The following is a 21,092-nucleotide window of genomic DNA, read 5'->3' as shown; positions in this document are numbered from 1 at the left end:
TCCGGTATCGGTTTAGCTTTTATAAACCTGACCGCTATGCTTCTGGCTTCACTTACACCATGTCAACAGTAGTATTCTCCACTGCACTTTGACGTTGTTCAGAGCGGAGAGTATTCTGCATTATAATCAGTCTGTTACCTCTGTTACCGATCGATTTGTGGTCTTTAAACCGATATTATTCGTTCCCTTTCCCCATCTTTGCTAAATACCTAGGTAAACATGGAAAGCATGTATCCCATAGATAACTACTACCCTGTCCTCAGGGTATCAGAAAAATTGACCGCTGGAAGCATAAGAGACGAAATTAGTAGGTCACTTTATGCCCTTTAGGCTATAGTTCTTAGGTTACTTATCTTTATACCCTAAGACTTAGGCGGCCATTTTTTCTGCTACCCAGTAGCCTGTTCTCCTCCGCAGCAAATCATGCGGGGTCCCCGCCTTCACAAAGGACACTAAAGTACAAACAAGCATGGATCTATCATCTCCAAGGTCGTGATTGGTTTATTGGCTCTGCTAAACTTCTTCGAGTATGTAATCGCCCTTGAAATGAATGCTAATGGCCGGCCGGGCAATCAGTACTTAGAGAAACCGAGCAAGAACCGTGTTTGCCGGGCTGAACCGAGACATGGCTACTTATGAATTGAAGTCATCTCATTTATCTTCGTAGATACTACTCATACCTACGTCACGAGATTCACAACATACATTCATCTCCGCCTGCCTTTCTCATACCATAATTCACAATGTCGGATCCCCCTTCTCGCATTCGCTCTATCCTCAGTCACCTCCGCCCTCATCCAACGGCTCCTGTCAACTTTCACACTCTATCCCCTACAACATTTCTTGAGCGCGCTGCATCCATTGAGCCCGATGCCGAAGCCATCTTCCACATTACTGTTAACGGAGCTATACTGCGCCGTTCCTATGCCGAGTTTGCTGATCGTGCCCGTGGTCTCGCTTACTATCTCCTCAAGCATGGCCATCGGCGCGTGGGCATCCTCGCTCCCAACACGCCTGCTTTCCTCGAGTCTATCTACGGCATTGTAGCAGCAGGAGCTGTTATTGTTCCGGCCAACTACCGTCTAAAACAAGAAGACATCGCCTACATATTTGACTTTGCTGAAGTGGATTGCATTATTGTTGACAATGAGTTTGTTGGCTTGCTTGATACGTACAAGGAGAAACACACGAATGTGCCCTTGATTGTTGATATGGTTGATTTTCTCCCCCGCAAACAGGCATACGCTTGTTTTGAGGCTGTTGCTAACCTTTCTTGCCAGGATAATGATGCTACCGTGGGTCAATTGTCTGGTCCTTTTGACGATGCTGTTCTCGAGGGCTTGAAGCACGATATTGCCCAAGGAAGCCAAGGTTGGGCGGGTCTTCATGCTCAGGCCCGGAGTGAGGACGACATGCTTGCCATACCCTTCACTTCGGGAACAACTTCAAAGCCCAAGGGCGTCGTCTACACGCATCGAGGCTCTTACCTTGCCGCCATGGCCAACATTGTCGAGTCAGGTCTAAATATCGGACGTTGCAAATACCTCTGGACCCTTCCAATGTTAGTGACATGGAGACTTTATCTTACCACGATGTATATTTAACGACTAACAATCCACAGGTTCCATGCAGTAGGCTGGACCTTTCCCTGGTCCGTTGTTGCCGTGCGTGGCACCAACGTCTGTCTTAGAAAGATCGATTATCCTCTCATCTGGAAGTTGCTGAAGGACGAGGGCATTACACATTTCAATGCCGCTCCAACAGTCAATACGTTACTGGTAGCGGCTAAGGAAGCTGAAAAGCTACCACACGAAGTCAAAGTCACAGTGGCCGCTAGCCCTCCAACAGGATACCTTTTTGAACAAATGGTGCGTGTTTCACATCCTAAAGAAAGAATATCCTAACACGAACATGTAGACAAAACTAAATCTCACACCTGTCCACGTTTACGGAATGACAGGTACGTCTAGTAGAACCTCAAAAAGAACACAACTAACATACCCGATAGAAACATACGGGCCCATCACTAAATGCTATACTCTACCTGAGTGGGATAGTCTACCTCCAACAGAAAAATATGCAAAAATGTCCCGGCAAGGACACGGCTTCATAACCAGTCTACCAATCCGCATTATCAAGCCAGACCAGCCACAAGGAGTTCTTGTAGATGTCGCAAAAGATGGCAAGGAAATTGGTGAGATTGTCTTTATGGGAAACATCTGTGCCAAAGAATACTACAAGGATCCTGCAGCCACACGGGAGTTGTTTGCAGGAGGCGTTCTTCACTCGGGTGACCTAGCAGTGTGGCATCCAGATGGCAGTGCTCAGATCCAAGACCGCGCGAAGGACATCATCATCTCTGGTGGCGAGAATATCTCTTCTGTTGCTCTTGAGAGCATGCTGGCCCAACACCCGGATATTCTTGAGGCTGGTGCTGTCGCCGTTCCAGATTCCCACTGGGGTGAGAGGCCTAAGGTCTACGTCACAGTTAAGGATGGCAAGAGCGTGACTGGGGATGAGATTATTCAGTGGGCCAAACACCAGAGTGACATCAGCAGGTTCATGGTTCCCAGAGAGGTAGAGATCGTGGATGAGCTGCCCAAGACAAGCACTGGCAAGATTAAGAAGAACGTCCTGAGAGAATGGGCTAAGCATGGAAGGACATAGGGCTCTTTACTGAGAGTATGAGCATCCGACGCACCCATGTTCTATCAGTACTGTTGTAAATACCCTGAGTCATGTATCTAGCGTTGTAATACAAATCCATTGAATGTCACAAATACAAGTCTTCATACTCAAAAGGGCATATAGTATGAGATCTAGTCTACATTCATTTTGAATACAGCACCCGTCGACCCGTTATCCAGATTATCCAAGGTTTCCATATCATCTTGATCCAGGACAAAATCAAAGATATCAAAGTTTTCGGAAATGCGATCCGGCCTCGAGCTCTTGGGTAACGGGATCCAACCCTTTTGTAGTGAATAACGAATAAGAATCTGAGCATGCGACTTATCATGCTTTGTAGAGACGCTTCCAACTACTGGATCGTCCAGCCGGGCACCAGTAGCAAGCGGGCTATATGCCTCGATGATGATACCATTGTCTTGACAGTACTTTACAACTTCTTTTTGTTGACACCATGGATGAAGCTGGCACCGAAAAAGATATTAGATTTCTTTCTTGAGCAAGTTCTATGCAATGACTCACTTCGATTTGATTCACACTTGGAGGCCACTCGGTAGCATATTCCTTCATTTCCTGAAGATGCCGTACTCGAAAATTACTAACACCAATATGTCGTGCTCTTGCCTCTCTTTTTACTCTCTCCATAGCTCCCCACAAGCTTTGTCGATGTTCTCGTGATGTTCCAGGGACATGCATCAGTAATAAGTCAACGTAGCCATCCTTTCCAGCAATACGCTCCACTGCCTCGAGAACGTCTTCATAGACCTCGATCCTTTCCGTCTTCCTTCTCGGGCTTCCCACCTTTGTAGTAAGAAACAAATCTTGGCGAGCCAAGCCGGATTGTTCAATTGATTCACGGACACGTACTTCGTTCCGGTACAGAGCCGCTGAGTCTATGTGTCTATACCCTGCGGAAAGCGCTGCAAGCACGGCGGCTGCGCACGTCTGGCCGCGGATTTTGTAGCTGCCGAACCCGATACAGGGAATTCCACTTGTGGAGTTTTGAATAGAGAGGTGGCTGGTGGCAGTGAGTGCGGTGTTCATGGTGAAGACTGCGCTGCAGTTTAGTGGTGATGGCAGGTGAGGCTTGAATCATACACTAAACCAGATGATTCATGCGCGTCCTTAGTGAGTCTTATTCACCACTCGCAGTAAAGGTCACTGGTTGAAAAACAAACTTGTCAGCAAAACAAAGTGGCCACTGGCAGGTTTATTATCTTAGGCCCTGGCATAGGTAGTGTAAATGCATATATATATCCATCGAATTGTAGATGAAAGGCAATTGGGAGGTAAGCAAACAGTGGAGCTAAATTCTTCTTCCTCTACCTGAATATAAGTGATCGAATGTCGAGCAAGATATATTTTTTTTTGGTTTCCAAGACATTGTTGTAAGGCTACTTGTGTATCAGTTTCGAGCACATGTGATGTTTACCACCTAGAGGTCTTTATACAGCTTGTGCTAGGTATATAGTATTCAGGTATGCAATGATCTTTATGAGCTGAAACGCGTTACGGTGAGTTGCCGCGATAGTCGAAAAGTGTTGGGCTTGTTATTTGTTGGTTAGGATGATATGAATAGAGATGATGATTGGAAACCTGTTGGCATAATCAGGGATCGTGCATGCATTCGATATTGCTGGAATATTCCGTCAGTGACCGAGTCTCAGGCGAGCCAGCGAATACATCCCAACATACATGCCAGCGCATAGGCAACTGCAGAGCCGAGAAATAACAATGGGTCAAATTGATGGCAGGACTGACATTTCAGAAGTTATAAGGTCTTGGTTATATCAAATACATATATGTATTGAATACTTTGCTTGATGGTAAAATACAGATATTGATCTCTTTAGGGTAACTCAGGTTGACGGGGCTTTAAAAAAAGAGAAAGAGGGGCGTTTAGTTCAGCTGCCCAGGGTTGGTCGGTTGGCGGCATAATTCATCCATAATTCTAGAAGACCCCACGAAGCGCTAGAGTGTCGTGGAATGCAACTTGAGCTCTAGTGGAAACTCACTGAAAGAATGTCGTCACTGCCTGCTCATCTGCTGGGTCCTGCCACCTGCTTTCCATGAGGTGGGAGCACACTCAGCTCAGAGCTTTACTGCAACTACCTCCCCTCAACGTGCAAGTTCCAGACGGGAGGGAAACAGCCCAATTAATAGGTGGGCGCAAACTGCTGATCGCCGGGCAAACAATTCCATTACTTGACCTTCCAAGTCACCACAACTCTTCCTCACCTGAATCCTTACTTCCCTCCCCAGCACGAACAATATAAACTACCGACTCGTTCCTTCGATCAGGCTCCCCAACAATTTTATTATCACTCCACCATTTTGATCGCCAGCTTTAACTATGAGTACTCTCAGACCTTTGCGTGGTGGCTGCCAATGCGGCCGAAACCGGTACATTATTGCTGTCCCACAGGATGGCATCAACGAGGCACAGGTCCTCTTCAACACTGATTCTGCCCATCGTAAGTTTGAATTCTCCTCCAAGAGATTCAGAAAAACACTTCCAAGCGTTGAGCATATGATCTGACAGCTGCTTACAGAGACATCCCTCGCAACCCCACTAGCCGCCTACATTCGAGTTCCGTTGTCGTGGTACCACAGCACAACCTACTCTTTCTTTCCTGACGAGACACATGCTTTGATCCGACGTGTTTACACACACCCTAGCCAAGAATACTCAAAACGTCACTTTTGCGGTTACTGTGGCACGCCCCTGTCCTACTGGTCTGAAAACCCCCACACTGAAGCCGATTTTATCAACCTCACGCTCGGCAGCTTGCTGAGGGAAGACCTGCGAGACCTCGAGGACATGGGATTGATCCCCGAGGAGGAAGACAATAAGACTTTAACTACACAACCATCAGAGGTAGTGGGCAGGAACACAGCACTGCGCCAATCGTACGGAGTCCCTTGGTTCGATGGTATGGTCGAAGGAACACGTCTGGGCAACATGCGCCGAAGCCAAGGCGTCAAACAATCGCAAGATGGCCGAGTCAAGGTCGAGTGGGAGATTGTTGAATACTCAGGCAACGGCGACGAACCCAATGGATCTCCACAACATGATATCGATGTGGAAATGTCAGTCCCCGGAAAGCGGAAGATGAAGGACCGGGACGATCTAGAAGCAGCTACTGGAGGGAACTAAAACGCAGCGTTGAGTAGATTCGGAAACTGGTGGAGTCCGTTGCAATATCGAAGAAGCTGGCGACTATTGATCAACACATGTGAAAGGGGATTAATGATGAGGACTTTTGCTAGAATCCTGGCAACGAGATCCTCTTTTGTCGATAGGCGCATAGGTGAGGAGGCATTTTTGTTTATCAAGTCGCTCTTTAGAGACAGTTGACGCAAGCTCAACAGCGATATTAAATAGTTAGCTTGTCAAAATTGTACGTACCCAACGATTGTGATTTGAGTCTCTATCAGTTTCGTATGAATGTATCGTTGATCATTCTTGTGTAGTAACCAGCGTATCTCAGAAGTCCATCAGAAGCAGTCGATCGCATGATGAGGAGAGTGGAAGAAAGATAAGTGAGAAGATGGAGCCGGACCTTGGACCAGGTACGTAGTAGAGCCCCAAAACCCAGACTATCCCAATACAGGGCATGGTGTTCCGGCCCTATCAACCATGACAGGTCGGGAATTTCGGGGTAATGCAGTCTGGCCCGTTTGACAGGAACCGGTCTTGATAAAAGCCAGGCATCCAGCATCCGAAACACAATGCAACCCAGAATGTAGGGGCAATAGCAGTACAAAGACCCTTGGATCTTCAAGCCGAGACACCACGTGCATAGTGCGAGATCTCAGGAACTTGCTGAGTTACTCCCGTGTTTGTTCATTTCATCCGGTGAGGCGAAGCCAAGCGAGACGAGGCATGCATGCTCCAGGTTCCATGGTGATAGAAGGTACCGAAGTTCTGGCGGTAGCGGCCTGTCGTGGCGCCGGAGAGGCGGGCCGAAGGCTCGTGGAGGCACAGATGAGCGGGAATCGTCTGACGAGCACGGATGTCCATGTACGACTAAAAGAGTAAAGTGCAAAAAGAGTTTATGATTTCCTCAACTCGGCTGCTGTGAATTGGATAAAAGCGAGTTTCTGAAATTTGACAATGGGACGAGGAAAAAAGGGATGAAGAGGAGGTAAAAACGATAGAGCGGCGTAGTAGAAAACATGAAAGAGCCTAGACTAGATTCCCACCCACGTTAGAGGGATTCTGAAACGAATCCCCATGGGGCAACGGTACTAGCTATTGGTTAGGACTAATTGCCTTTTGAGAGAATGGAAGGAGACATCCCGTCAGCAGAATGCAGGTGTTAGCCTGGGCAGGTGCCGCCATGGCCCTTAGTACGCCTATACCTACTACCTTAATCCACCAATTCAACTCCGGAAGGTACATTGACCACCAACCATAATCATGCTCTTGCAACATTGTCAACCCCACCCCAGCCTTTGGGGCAGATGATCCGGCCACGGCTGTGACGGTCCGAAGAAACAGACACGATCTTTGAGGCATATCCCTCTATTCTGTCCTCCAGCCCAGTTACACCATGTAGCTGACATGAGTGCGCCTAAGCTGTGAGTGGAATGGAGGTTGCAGAGCCGAGGGTGAAGGAGGGATGGGTTATGGATGGACGGACAGACAGTCAACCCATGCTAGAGCTTGGGTATATAAGAGAGTGTTCTGATGCTCAAGAGACAAGACCTTCTCCTCTCCTCCTCTTCTGCATTCAGCATCTTTCTCTGTTATTTCGACGAGCTGTCTTTGGGGATAGCTTCGCTCCTGTCTGACATATCATAGTACAGTTGGAACTCGAGGAGTCAAGAGTTCACTCACCATGTCGCTTCCCGCAGACTTCAAATGGGGCTTTGCCACCGCTTCGTAAGTTACTTCTCGCAACAATTATCATGTGCGGCAACAACTGACCTCCGTAACAGCTATCAGATCGAGGGCGCCATCGATAAGGATGGCCGAGGCCCCGCTAACTGGGATACCTTCTGTGCCCAGTCTGGCAAGATCGCAGATGGCAGTTCTGGTGTCACCGCCTGTGACTCTTACAACCGAACTGCCGAGGATATCGCTCTTCTCAAGTCCGTAGGCTCAAAGGCCTACCGATTCTCCATCTGCTGGTCTAGAATCATCCCACTCGGTGGTCGTAACGACCCTATCAACCAAGCTGGAATCGACCACTATCGCAAGTTCGTTGATGACCTTCTTGATGCCGGCATTACTCCTTTCATCACTCTTTTCCACTGGGATGTTCCCGATGAGCTGGACCGTCGATATGGTGGTCTCCTGAACCGTGAGGAATTCCCCCTTGACTACGAGCGTTATGCTCGTGTCATGTTCGAGGCGATCCCTCGCTGCAAGAACTGGATCACCCACAACGAGCCCTGGTGCTCCGCCATTCTTGGTTACAGCACCGGTTCCAACGCTCCTGGTCGCTGCTCTGACCGCAAGAAGTCTGACGTTGGCGACTCTTCTACCGAGCCTTGGATTGTTGGCCACAACCTTCTTGTCGCTCACGGCCGCGCCGTCAAGATTTACCGTGAGGAGTTCAAGCCCAAGAACGGTGGTGAGATTGGAATCACCCTTAATGGTGACGCCACATACCCTTGGGACCCCAAAGACCCAAAAGATATCGAGGCTGCCGAACGCAAGATCGAATTTGCTATTTCCTGGTTCGCCGACCCCATCTACTTTGGAGACTACCCGGCCTCGATGCGTGCCCAGCTCGGTGATCGCCTCCCTACCTTTACACCGGAGGAGAAGGCCCTTGTCTTGGGCTCAAACGATTTCTATGGCATGAACCACTACACAGCCAACTATGTTAAGCACCGTGAGGGTGAGGCTGCCCCTGAGGATTTTGTTGGCAACCTTGAGCTGCATTTCTGGAACCACCGAGGTGACTGTATCGGTGAAGAGACTCAGTCTACTTGGCTGCGACCGTGTGCTCAAGGTTTCCGCGACCTACTTGTCTGGATTTCCAAGCGTTACGGCTTCCCCAGAATGTATGTCACCGAGAACGGCACCAGCATCAAGGGCGAGAACGACATGCCACGGGAGAAGATCCTGCAGGATGACTTCCGCGTCAAGTACTACGACGACTATGTCAAGGCCATGGCTGATGCTTCGCGTCTCGACGGCGTGGATATCCATGGCTACTTTGCCTGGTCCCTGCTAGATAACTTCGAGTGGGCCGAGGGTTATGAGACTCGATTCGGTGTGACCTATGTCGACTACGAGAACGACCAAAAGCGTTACCCCAAGAAGAGCGCACAGCACTTGAAACCCTTGTTCGACAGCCTCATCAAGAAGGAGGAGAATGGCTTGAACGGCGTGGGCAAAGTCAAGGCAGGACAAACTTGAAATCGGCCGAGACTAGATGATTATGAAAACTATATGATTTCTTGCATATGAATATAACCAATTTATAAATTAACGTCCAAAGTGAGCATGAGTTAATATATATTATGCTATTATGTATGCGAACGCTTTTCAATGCACATATATATGCATAGGCTGAAGCCGTCCCGAGAGCTTCGCCACGCCGAAATCCTATGATCTACGCTGTACCTTTTCTTCTGTATCCGCGTCAATAACTTCTCTTGATAAGCCAGAAGCTTCCGTATGTGTTGCTGTAGACTGCTGTTCCCCAGAAGTATCCTGTTCTGTTTCCTCGTCGACGCTCTCCTTAGCTTCACGACGCATATACCATTTGAAGACATACACTAACCCTTGGGCCATAAAAACCTGCTCTATAGTGTATAGCAATACTGGTATCTGAATGTAAGCCCGTGTCAGATCATCCGCACGAGCCCACATTGAGCTTGCCAGCGGGATACCCAAACTTGTTGTTTTGGCCGCGCCGCAAAAGCATACCGCAATAGTCTGCTCTTTGGTCATACGCTGAAACAAGACCCTCAGCCAAGATGAAGAAGCCATTCTGACCAATCTCTCGGGAGGCCTCGCGAGGAAAAAGCAGATGACGGTAAAAAGAGCATACAGTGCAACGTTCATAAAGACAAGAAAAAGGACATTGCTGGTCGACAAGTCTTTCAACGCCCCGGTACCAAAGGCCCCAGAGAACGTTGTCCAGACAAGCAGAACGAGACATATTGTCGAAACTTTAGCCAATTTAAGTGTGTTGAGGACTTTCACTGTACGCTCTTCCCACTTCCATCTTATAGCCTGACCGACAATGAGAGGCAAGACGACGCTAAGACATAGTTGTTTAGCGACATCTGCATACATGTGTCCCAGGGTAGATGGATCAGCAGGGCGCCAGTTATCGAACACTTCAGAATGACCAGTTGGAAAGAAGCCGTAGATAAGTAGTGGTGAGAGAAAGGATCCTGCCACGTTGCCGATCACGACCGAGATGATAGCCGCAGCCTCATCCCCCCCTGAAGCTCGTGTCATGACAACATTGGAGGCAATGGTTGTTGGAAGACATGCCGTAGTGAGAAGGCCGATGAGAATTGGTGGCGAAGGAGTTTGCGACTCAAGAGCTCCAGCGGCAATGGAGATATGAACAATGGCTACCAATATCAGTTTATTTGTCGGGCCTTATTGTCATGCCGTTAATGGGAGACTGGCGTTAAACCAACTTACCCAAGACGATAGCTGGGATGAAAGCAAAACTGATTCCATGAACCAGAATGTGCAATCTCCAGTTTGTCATATTCTTGCGTAGCTTCTCAGGCGAAAGCTGCAGTCCGCTGACAAGGAAGATGAAAGCGACAGCGCCATAGAGGACGCTATACTCGGAGCGTATGACGCCTCCATGTCGAGCGACAGCTGTAGGTCGACTATGAGCAACTTGCATCTGCGTCAGACGAAAGACGACTTACACGGGAAGAAATATCCTAATACGCAGGCGGTGGCAAATCCAATGACAAGATACTGCGCAAGTATCAGGTTCGTCACCCGCTTGGCCCAGCCGATGAATCCTCTCTTAGGCTGTTCTTGTTTTTCCTGACTCGACATTCTCAACTCTCGGAGGCGTACTCGCCATGTTTTAATATCAATACTTTTAAAGGCCGACTTGGGAGTATGAGAAGGATGGAGTCATTCTTAAATGGGAGACAGTGCTAATGGCCAACCATGGCTATAATCCGGGCTTGGTATCTTGGCAGGGATAACTCAGAAGTTGCCCGGGCTATTACCGCGTTCAAAGGTAGAGGGCGGACTTTGAAATGTCCATTGATGGATCCGAACATCGGAGACTCATGCAAGCACTAGGTATTATGATGACATTTACAACCAACCAGTGAAGAAGTTTGATAAGTAGGAGCATTTATGTCATGGTATTAGACGAATTTGTCATATCAGAAACTACATGATATAAAGAAACTTCTTCCCAAGCAAGCACCACCCTCTAATCTCATCTAGAGCATGTCGCAAGTTCAGAGGCACCTGACATAACGCTGTCAATTTGACGGATCCAACACCGCCGCAACTTTTCTACCCATCATTTCTCCATGATATATAAACAAACAAAAAAAAAGAAAAGGCCGAGCCAGTCCAGTCAAGAACCAAGAAATCTAGGACCAGCCGTGCAAGAAAATACAAATCCAATTAAAAACGCCATGCGATGTGTAGTGGTATCAAGATGAGTTAAAGGAATAATCTCTCCCAAGTCTGCGAGGGTATAAACAGACTTGGCGGAACTCGTTTAGAGACGTCCTGTTCATCAAAGGAGCCGCCTCGTTCGTCGTCAAGGAATTAAAGAAGTTAACGTTAAAGAAAAATGAAAAGCTGTCGGTCAGCCAATCAGTTGAAGGAATCTGTAAAGTGCGAAAGTGAATGTTATGTTCAGGCAATAACAGCGGACGAAGGTGTCATAGGTAAGGCTGTCCTCGATTCGTTGGGGTTGGCGGTGCTGGGGGCTGGCATAATCTCAGGATCAGGGATTTGAATGTCGAGCTGTTGAAGTTAGTATGGCGCCCGATTGCGACAAAGAAAGTAACTTACTGTCATGTAACCTGTTTGACGTAGAGGCATGATCTTGGGTGGCATAACACCATCCTCGGCGCCCATGGTCTTTTCCATCTCACAATTCCATTGCTCTATCCACTTCTCGAGGCTATTCAACCTGGATTTGGCGCCAGTGAGACCCATGTCGTCCCAAACCCAACCGGTGACAAGCCCAAGCAGGCTGTCAATAATATTCCTCGCGCTGTACGGATCGAAGGCGGGAATCAACTCTCCATTGAGCTTCTCAATAATCCGACGGAATTCTTGTTCGGATAAGCCAGCGGGGTCCAGGATCTCAGGATAGAGATTTGAAAATGTGGGCGCCAGGTCGCCTTTGATCAACCAGTCGCGACGTATTCGGATGATCCGTGTGTTGGTGTATTCAGGCGAATCGACAGGTACATGAGGGTTTAGATGCGGATAGCAGGGATGTTGAGGGCCCCATTCACCAGCTGCATCCGGCTCGACCTCTTCGCCCATAATCGAAGAGTTTGTCGTCGACAAGGCAGAACCAATTCCATCACCAGCCGATACATTGGACATTCGCGGGTCCATAATATCCGGACCACGCTCCAAATCCGTGCCGTACGACGGCATAGGATCAGTGTTTTCAGTCATCATTACAGCCTTCCCTTTGCCCTTATCGATCTTGACGACTGGATCTTCCACAACAGAACGTTGGGCCAAAAGGTCCCGACTGAGACGGTACTCTTCAGCCGATACTGCACCTCGTCGCGATCCCTTCTCGTCGTAAGACGCACGCACCGAGTTCGGTAGGCTTATTCGCCGGTCGCTGCTTCCTGCCCTATCAACTTGAAGACTTGCACGAGGGGACAACGAATGCTTTATTTGATGCTGCTCGGAGAGTGTAAGAAGAGGGTAATCGCTGGGCCCGGCGCCTAGGGAATCAGGGGGTGCTCGATGATCGAAGGTCGGATGCAGTAGCGGGATGGATGGTGGAGGAGGAGTCGAGGGACGGCGTTTGCGCGACGAGTCGGACTTGGTGTGAGGCCGAGGAGTCGAATTGGTAGGATTCCAGAGACGAGCGGCTGATAAACGACGAGTGCGATGCGCAGCTCCAGCAGCCTTTTGAGGTCGAAAGGGCGAAGGATGAAACGCGGATGGTTGACGACCGTCGGCGGTTCGACTTTGCTGTTGCCGAGGGTTCAAAGCGGCAGCTCGACCAGAAGATGAGCCGGTTCTGGGATAGGCAGGTTGTGGGGGATCAAGGCTCAAGATCAGAGTGTTGCCCGGGACATCTAAGGCGGCCGGTACGTGGTTGGAGGGTGGTCGGGAGAGTAGGGGATCCGTCGGAAACAGGTTGTCAGCACGGCCGCCAAGACGACCGCGCTTGAGAGATATAGCGAGGTCCTTCTCACGCAGACGTGAGTAGAGGTGTGATCGATAAGACTGAAGCCGTGACAGATTTGTTGAATATGTCTTTGCTGCTGAAGTCCTGGTTGAGGCTGAGCGCTAACGGGCAGTGCACGGAGCCGGCGGTGGTGGAAAACGGAGCCCGAAACAGAGAATGAAGGAATGCGACGATTGCGGCGGGATGTCGCTAAGCTCTTCTCGGCAATGCTAAGAGAGCGTGATGGGTCGAAGGCGATGGTGTCTGTAAGGTCGTCGTCGGTTTCGGACTCGTCGCAGTGGATGATCGAGCGGCAGCGGGCAAAGGGATTGCTCGAGTCGTTGATAGTCAAAGGAGAAAAGAAAGAAAAGAAGCGACAAAGAGACCAGACGTCAAGGGGAAATTCGCTGACGGTGGGCCAATGAAAGCGGCACAAGGAGGCTGGGGAGAGGGTGACCGGGGTTTTAGTGGATGACGGGCTGCTGGATGCCCTGAAAACCAGCATATTCAGTGCCCTGCTGGGCGAGTTGGGTTGATAGGTTGTATAGGTCACTTCCAGGTCATGCAAGTGGGTGTAGTAAGCAAGGAATCTCTCAGCTCGTCTTGTCCGTCATAGGTTGCTGTTCCCAAAAGGATCAAATAGGAGAATTGAATCCGGGAATATCGTGGCAGAACTAGATACAAAGACAGAGGAGCCGACTCAGTCTTGGAAAATTACCTATTGGTAGGGCTGTCGAGTTTTTTGCGACTAGTTGTCGCTATGCTATTGGACGCTGAACTCCCTTCAACAGAAGCCGTCAGCTAGGCAAAACGAAGCCAAAGCAGAAGAAGGGACCTTTTTGAGCCTTTATATTCGCTTGTCGATTGACTTTGTTGCTTTTTGTCGCCTTTTGTTTCTTTACCGGTGTCCCCGGAATATGCCAGGGCTCAAAAGCCTAGGCTGACTGGCGGAGATTTGCGCTCGCTTGAAGCATTAGATAAACTAGCTTCATATAACAAACGGTGGTTAAGCCCTGGAGTTGTTGGGGCTGAAATGATGTCGCAGGAAAAGGTATTAGATTTGAATAAAGAAATCGTGTGCAAGACACGGAGGGTGACGGGAGGCAGTCTGGTTACTTTAATACAGTCCAAGTCTCATCATTCAAAACCCAACGCAACCCGGGCCACCGTCCCGAGGTGGTCTTGTCTTGTCATGCAATATGAACCGGACCTCTTTCAGTCCCTTCCTTTCCTCTACTAACTATAGGTAGGCACTTTTCCTATCTGGGCTGTCCTGTTCTTGATTACGTACCTGGTTAGTTTAGGTATGTGATGTAAGATCAAATCTTCATCTTGAATCTTCAAAACCAGGGGCTCCCAAGTTCCTGGGTTCTTAAGGCCATCACTAGGCTTTCATCCCCTGAATGGATTTTTTTTTTTGACAGGCGACGGTTCTTGACAAGGGGGCTTCTGCAGTCCTGTCATCCTATCAAGGAATGTCTGGTTGTCTCCCGTGACGCCATGGCGGGCGTTGAGCCTACTAGATTAGTTTAGGACAGGACATGGCAGACTAGACTAGATAGACCAGACGTTACGGCATCTCTGAAAGCCGAGTTACTAATTCCAATCGTTCATGCAATATGAGTGAGCGATGAACCTGAACCGTTAGGCTGCTCCGGCATCTTCATCACACTACAGGATACAGTATAGCAAGAGAGAAGCTGCATATTAGTACGGGTCATGTTCTTCATGTTGTCATAGTCGCTCCACCTGACCGCAGCCCCTGTCTCAAATCGGGATGAATGGGCGTCTCGGATTTAGGTTCGTCTGGAGTTATCTCCCTTGGCCTTGTAAATGTTTAAGAGGGATGGGACGATGTAGCGAGCGATCAACATTTATTTCATTAGTTGAATCTATATAATGCTACATGTTGTAAGTTAAGCAGTTAATCACCTACTACCTATGGGTTGATAACAAGGCTCCATATCAGCGCCCGCGTGAACATGGCGCCTACACTCGTATATTATGCTGGGTAGCATCGAGCTGAATGTCAAGGTTGACGTCACATACTAAATTAAGAGGCTTGAGCTGTTGCCCTTACTTTTGTTTATTAATAAACACGAGTCCCGAGTCGCACAGGACTGGGAAGACTTAACATTGTGCATGAAGTGAAATAAAGATCGATTCTATCAGCTGCCTCTCTGACCATCATTTATAGATTTAGTCATAGATCTCTTTTCAACGGCTTTCTCCTAACATATTATCGCTGATTCCTGTCTTGTCAACCACGGAGATGGATTCTGATATGTTAAGCATATGCTCGTCTATGAACACGCTTAGTTCAACAATCTCCCTTTACCTGAGATCCAGTTTAAATCGTACTGGATATGGATATCGTACATACCTCAGGTTCCAAGCAAATACTGGACTGTCCCACCCCAATCTACTATTTCCCTTGCATGTCGATCAGCTCGGGTTGGACCCAATACAAGGCATGCACGTCGCAAGTTATCAAATCACAGAGCCATACCGCCCTCTAGCTCTCCCGCCTTTCCTGTGCCAATTCAAAAGCTTAGCAGATTAGGTTGACTCTTAGACACTGTTCTCAGCTGAATCAATCGAAGCTAGCTGAAAAACTTCCGCGTTTTGAGGCTCGACACTACGTACCTCTCATGGGCGAATCCCATGCACAACCTGTCTGCCAGCTTAGTAGCTTTGGTTTTGGCGGTAACTAACGTAAATTTTACCTACTAAGTTAAGCTATAGCTACAAGCGTTAAACTTTGCCAGCCCAGGACTCCCGTCTAGCCGTGGTCTTGTAGAAGCCTCGTCAGGTTTATCAATCAATGAATGTACATAGTAGGTAAGGTAACTAAGTCTCGCCTTCTGTATCAAAGTGACGTCGTTTATTCGGCACTCACCATCATCACTTCCCGTCTCTCTTTTCGTTTTGACGAACTCATCGCCATCACATTCCAACTCTGTATCTTATCGCACAACGTATTCATTTCACAACCATCCCGACTCCTCTTGTCCTTCCCTCCCTTGCTCTCCTTCCCCCTCATTCTCCGCCTCTTCGCAAACTTTGTCGCGTGACTTGACCTTAATGTGCCGCCTTTCCCTCCATTTGCCTACCTCGAATCCTCCCTAGTCGGTATTTTGATTTCAGCAAAAAAAGCCCATCAATTGAGCTTCGGTCATGGTAGACGAGAATACCACGTCGAACTCTTCCGGGAGACCCGCTGCCGGTGTAAGCTCCGGCTTCAGCGCCCCGCCCTCCGGTCATGGGCTTCGGCGTTCCATGACCGTGTCAGTCGCCGAGGAAGCTGCATCTGCATCTCGACGTCAACCCCCGGCATCGCCCAGCTTCGATTCGATCCCCCTTCGCCGCAGTTCAAATTTTTCCGAGTACAGCCTCAATGAAGCTCGAGATTTCCTAAACCCCCAACCGCGAGATCCTAGTAATGGCGATTCATCTTTGACAGAGGAATCATCGTCTTTACCGTCGCTGTCTTTGGCTTTTGCTTTCCTACCAGCTATTTCTGGTCTTCTCTTTAAGAATGGCAGTGCGGTCGTGACAGATTTCATGCTCCTGGGCCTGGCTGGTGTTTTTCTCAACTGGTCCGTAACGCAGCCATGGTAAGTTTAGGGTGGCGTCTCTGTCGATATTTTGCATTTTCTCAAACTATATACTCACATTAGAAACAGGACTTGGTATCACTCAGCGCAGCAAGTTCGGATACAGCACGAAGTGGTAGCGGACAGTGTCATTGACGATGACAGTGACCTTGGCTCCAGCACTCATGGTCCGGGGCCCAACTCAACTCTTGACCATGTTCCAGAAGATGAAGAAGTGCATACCGAACCGACGGAGGAAACACATGAGAGAGAGTCGAGTAAGCAGCAGCGAGATGCCCTCGCGGAATTATACTTCTACGAAATCACGGCTCTAGCCTCATGCTTTCTCCTCCCACTCCTTGGCGCATACCTTCTGCACGCCATTCGATCACAACTAAGCCGACCTTCGGAAGGCCTTGTTTCCAACTACAACCTGACGATTTTCCTTCTCATGGCTGAGTTTCGTGTCTTATCGCACATGATAAAATTGGTCCAGTCGCGAACGCTCCACTTGCAGCGGGTGGTACAAGGAGGGCCCTCCAAATTTCAGCAGGTCAATAAGAATACAGAACAACTAGAGGCCGTCCTTGCGCGCCTAGAACGTTTGGAATCTCGCGCCACTAACGACGAAACGGGTACCGTCCAAGATATCAAACAGGAGATCAGCAAGACGAAGCAGAAGGACAGCGTCGTGGCACGCGACGTTCGTAATGCTATTCAGCCTGAGCTCGACGCACTCAACAGGGCTGTACGCCGTTACGAAAAGAAGGCCACACTTCTCCAGATCCAGACAGAGTCGCGATTTTCAGGGGTGGAAGCAAGACTGGATGATGCTATCGCCCTTGCTGCAAGTGCTGCAAAGAATAGTGCGTCACACAAGAACTTATTTGTATGGGCCGTGGAATCGCTCACCGCCGTCTTCCTCCTTCCATTCAGAACACTTTTACGAATAATGCTCCTTCCTCTGAGTACACTTTTGGCATTGATGAGCAAGGGAAAGAAGAGGAACTCTCCGCCAGTCAAGTCGTCGCGCAGCAATCGTAATGGCAAGACAGTTGCACAGCCCAAATATAATGGTGATCGTGTTCCATCCAGAGTGGCTAAACGATGATCGAAGATTGAGGGGGAACATGTATCCAGTATGTCCTAATAATATTCCTTTTGTCCTCACTTGAACTCTGTTCACCAATGGCTACGAATAATCAATCGATACATTACAACGATCAGTGGAGCTTGTACTATTTAAGACGACGTACCATATCGATCTGTGTTACGGCAACCTTTGCACACTATCCTAAGTTGAATACGTATACATGTAATACTTTTATCTGTATCCCGTATATCATATCCGAAAACAGATAGCCCATAACAATGGTTTGGAGACTATTTTGAGCCTCTCGTCGAGTCTGTGAGGAGCGTACCGTTACTACCATCTGGTTTCGAGAGAAATCTCGAGATTACCACCGCTGAAATCAACAAATCAAGTAGGGAGGGAAAGGCTGAGTGTTGGAGACTGGACAGAATCTGATCAACCACACAAAGTTAATGGCAAAGACTGGGCTGGTTTATGGATAGATGTTATTGATATCACTCTAGTTTGTCCTTGTCTCAGGTTAGATCTAATTACTAACGCCGCACTCGCTTAAGTCGGGTTGCCAACCAAGCTTTAGCCGATCAGAGAGGCGTTTATCATGTTCGGTGTACCCAGTAGACACACGCCTCTTTCATTCGTAGATTTTTGAGGAGCAGCAGCAACAACAGAAGGAATCCTTGACTTGAATTTCGAGAGCTGTAACTCGGAAACCTGGCCGGTCCGGCCTCATTCAAAGCTCAATGAGTGCAGCGGCCAGCATTCAGAGACTTGAGTTGAGAGAGCTGCGAGCCAGGAGTTGAGTTTACCGCGTCTTACATAGTGCGTCCGAATGCAACGTCGAGGCTACCACGCATGTGCTGCCACGCTGTTTTGTGCAAACAAGCATTAGCATCAATACAACGCGCTAATATTGGCAAGGATTCGGGAAGAAGAGTTTTTTCATAAGTGAAATTCATACAAAGCTGTTTAGTCAACGATCGTGTCATTGCTTATCTGTATGAAGCTGGATATAGCATGTGGCCGAGAAAACTGTTTTTCAGCTAGTATTGCGAGCAACCAGAACGAGGTTGGCGCAGAGGACTTATATCCAGATTCAGATTTAGCACAGAGACTATAATTAAAAAGAGAATAGTTTCTTGTACAATTACGTTGGTTCTGTAAGATGACGATGGTATGACAGCCGCATTCTTTGGTATGAGTGCGACCTAAAGAGGTTTAAAAGTTGTCCCGTGGTGACTGGTCCCTAATGAGCTTCAGCAACAGTATACCACATATTCAGATCGTACAAGGCCACCTACGGCCGCAAGAGAGTTAAAGATCGTCAGTGTTTATCCAGAATACCACGTCGATTCATTATTGAGTAGCAAACAAGAAACAAGGCTTGGGTGGAGGCCGTTGGCTCGCCGCACACCTCGGTCGCAGACTGCACGATTGGGATCAGCTAAGTTGGTTGCAGTCGTCAATTTGAGCCCACCACTGATTTTCCTGTTCTCATGGAGGGAAGTAAGGTGGCAGGGGATGCGCGTCTTTTCCTGGGCAATTGATCTTCCCGTCTCAAGATAGGCGAGAAGGGCACGAGCTGGTATGGTGGCATTCATATGAAAATGGCTGCGAGAATGCCCCATCGTGCGGGCTAATACCTTGCTGCACAGTTGAAGGACAAACAAAAGACTGGGTCCATTTAATCACTTTAATCTCCAGACGCGCCGGTGAGGCGTTCGGGTAAAGTAGCGCGTGTTCCCAATGTGGTAAATAGAACAAGGGATCTTCAATGTATCGATGGGTACCTCCAGGCACAAAAGCTTTAGGTGGGGGTGCTCTTCGACGATGATGATATGTGCGCAAGCGACTGCAACGCCCACAGGCGATGATGGTGGATGAGCGATGAGGCTGAGTTACGGATAAGAGCCAGAAATCATCGATGACTGTTCATGAAGCAACTTTGATCTACTTTGTAAATAAATAGTCACAACGTATTGGAATATTTAGATCCGTGCTTCGAGAGTATTACTAGGAGTGGGATGGCGACAGAGTCTTTCATCCACTAGAAATGGAGCTTGCACCCAGTAGAGAGGTAGCGTTGTAAGAGGCAGTAGGCCAGTAAGCAAGCCCTTCAAAGTCAGGCTCAGCTGAGGAATATGAGAGTGCTTTGACCCGATCATCAACGGCCTCATTGTGTGCATCGATCAATCATCGGCCAGTTCGGGTTTGGCCTTTGCTCTGATTTTATGCGACCAGGTATTAATTCACCAAGTTTCAGATAATATAACCAATGAAGATTCCGAGTCAAAACGTTCCAGAACAATTTGACTGAGCGCTTTGACGGCAGAAATGAATTTTCCACCCGTGCGCTTTGAAGAAAGAGTCAGATGGACCCTGAGCGAGCGTAAATTTAGAAGTTCGGACGAGAGTCAAATATATCTCGTCATTCTAGATGATGGTCAGTTCTCAATTATGGTTCACCGAGACTTGGGTATAATGTACCAACAATAAGATCGTTGTGACGGGGTTGAGAGTAGCATTGTCGTCTCCTGAGACAAAGGCAGTGCTGACTGGGGAGCCGGAGGGCGACGCCACTCCATGCATGCATGTATGTATGTATGTATGTATGACTTGTCTACAACATCATGGCTGAAATGTTGTGCTCACAAGCATATAGGTATTGCATCAACAGTGACGGTGGGAAAGGCTGGGAGGGGATGCAGTCCCCGCCTCAAATCAAAAGCAAAGCCTTTTGTTACCTTGAGAGAAAATGTAGATTGACCTATCGGTGAGGTCAACGGGCAGAGGGCTGGGTGATGATGCAGTAGGTTGGGCTACGTGTGACAATGGCATCGGTTGAGAGGAGAGCTGCCTGCAGCATCGTTGCGGTGGCTTTTGTAGCGAGTCTGCAGGGCGTCGTCGCTGCCAGCCATTTAATACTACGTTTTGCTGTGAATGTAAAGACTTGAGAGTCTGGGTGTTCATTGACTAGTTGAAGCAGGGATTGCCCATCGGATGTTTCCGGTCGGGATTCTCGCGAGGTTCCCTCCATTCACGCTCGTCTTTGAGTTAAGAGAGAAGGATACTAAAATGACCAGTTGGAGGCAACATGGTTAGTTAGCTGTGCTGTATGGACAGTCAGAAACTCGATCGAAATCACATGGATCGAGCACTGCAGCAAAGCAGAGTAAGAATCTGCCTGTCAATCAGCCGCTCAGCATAATCCCTGCCCCATGCAATCTGAGAAAAAGCATGTTTAGGTGGAGAAGATTGGCGGACATGGCCTTGATGGCGAGGCGTGGTTCTTATGCGTTCCGTCTCAGACATATTCCTGAGACTTTGTGAAGCGAATAGATGATTCAGATATTATCGTGCCAACCGCTAAGCCAGTGGGTT

The 21,092-nt window shown here is 48.4% G+C and overlaps 7 protein-coding genes across 7 annotated transcripts; 4 read left to right on the top strand and 3 right to left on the bottom strand.

The window, feature by feature from the left end:
* Window positions 1-592: 592 nt before the first annotated feature.
* Window positions 593-2,786, top strand: EDB82DRAFT_505964 (uncharacterized protein). The gene is made up of 4 exons (XM_025727294.2): window positions 593-1,561; window positions 1,622-1,868; window positions 1,918-1,960; window positions 2,009-2,786. Exons 1-4 carry the CDS (start codon window positions 744-746, stop codon window positions 2,665-2,667), a joined length of 1,767 nt encoding a protein of 588 aa, XP_025581775.1. The 5' UTR covers window positions 593-743; the 3' UTR covers window positions 2,668-2,786.
* A 33-nt stretch (window positions 2,787-2,819) lies between these two features.
* EDB82DRAFT_546721 (NADP-dependent oxidoreductase domain-containing protein) lies at window positions 2,820-3,732 on the bottom strand (the record flags this gene model as incomplete). The annotated part of the gene is made up of 2 exons (XM_025727293.1): window positions 2,820-3,152; window positions 3,211-3,732. The coding sequence occupies 2 exons, from the start codon at window positions 3,730-3,732 to the stop codon at window positions 2,820-2,822; spliced, it is 855 nt and encodes a 284-aa protein (XP_025581774.1).
* Window positions 3,733-5,041: 1,309 nt separating this feature from the next.
* Window positions 5,042-5,845, top strand: EDB82DRAFT_477451 (uncharacterized protein; the record flags this gene model as incomplete). Its single annotated transcript, XM_025727292.1, has 2 exons — window positions 5,042-5,162; window positions 5,241-5,845. The coding sequence occupies 2 exons, from the start codon at window positions 5,042-5,044 to the stop codon at window positions 5,843-5,845; spliced, it is 726 nt and encodes a 241-aa protein (XP_025581773.1).
* Window positions 5,846-7,086: 1,241 nt separating this feature from the next.
* Window positions 7,087-9,134, top strand: EDB82DRAFT_505956 (glycoside hydrolase superfamily). The gene is made up of 2 exons (XM_025727291.2): window positions 7,087-7,576; window positions 7,633-9,134. The coding sequence occupies exons 1-2, from the start codon at window positions 7,533-7,535 to the stop codon at window positions 9,062-9,064; spliced, it is 1,476 nt and encodes a 491-aa protein (XP_025581772.2). The 5' UTR covers window positions 7,087-7,532; the 3' UTR covers window positions 9,065-9,134.
* Window positions 9,135-10,902, bottom strand: EDB82DRAFT_505955 (putative sodium bile acid cotransporter). Its single transcript, XM_025727290.2, has 3 exons — window positions 10,549-10,902; window positions 10,310-10,495; window positions 9,135-10,236 (listed from the first exon to the last, which is right to left on the bottom strand). The coding sequence occupies exons 1-3, from the start codon at window positions 10,682-10,684 to the stop codon at window positions 9,254-9,256; spliced, it is 1,305 nt and encodes a 434-aa protein (XP_025581771.1). The 5' UTR covers window positions 10,685-10,902; the 3' UTR covers window positions 9,135-9,253.
* Window positions 10,903-11,512: 610 nt separating this feature from the next.
* EDB82DRAFT_477448 (Golgin subfamily A member 7/ERF4 family-domain-containing protein) lies at window positions 11,513-13,530 on the bottom strand (the record flags this gene model as incomplete). Its single annotated transcript, XM_065608090.1, has 3 exons — window positions 11,513-11,623; window positions 11,672-13,024; window positions 13,054-13,530. The coding sequence occupies 3 exons, from the start codon at window positions 13,528-13,530 to the stop codon at window positions 11,513-11,515; spliced, it is 1,941 nt and encodes a 646-aa protein (XP_065463937.1).
* Window positions 13,531-16,202: 2,672 nt separating this feature from the next.
* On the top strand, window positions 16,203-17,732 carry EDB82DRAFT_526804 (uncharacterized protein; the record flags this gene model as incomplete). The annotated part of the gene is made up of 2 exons (XM_025727287.1): window positions 16,203-16,642; window positions 16,712-17,732. The coding sequence occupies 2 exons, from the start codon at window positions 16,203-16,205 to the stop codon at window positions 17,730-17,732; spliced, it is 1,461 nt and encodes a 486-aa protein (XP_025581769.1).
* Between the last annotated feature and the right edge of the window lie 3,360 nt (window positions 17,733-21,092).

The sequence above is a fragment of the Fusarium venenatum genome, assembly GCF_020744135.1.
Source record: "Fusarium venenatum strain MPI-CAGE-CH-0201 chromosome Unknown EDB82scaffold_3, whole genome shotgun sequence".
In the NCBI taxonomy this organism is placed as follows: domain Eukaryota; kingdom Fungi; phylum Ascomycota; class Sordariomycetes; order Hypocreales; family Nectriaceae; genus Fusarium; species Fusarium venenatum.
The sequence above is the reverse complement of the archived record's forward strand: the minus strand, read 5'-3'. Positions and strand labels throughout refer to the sequence as shown.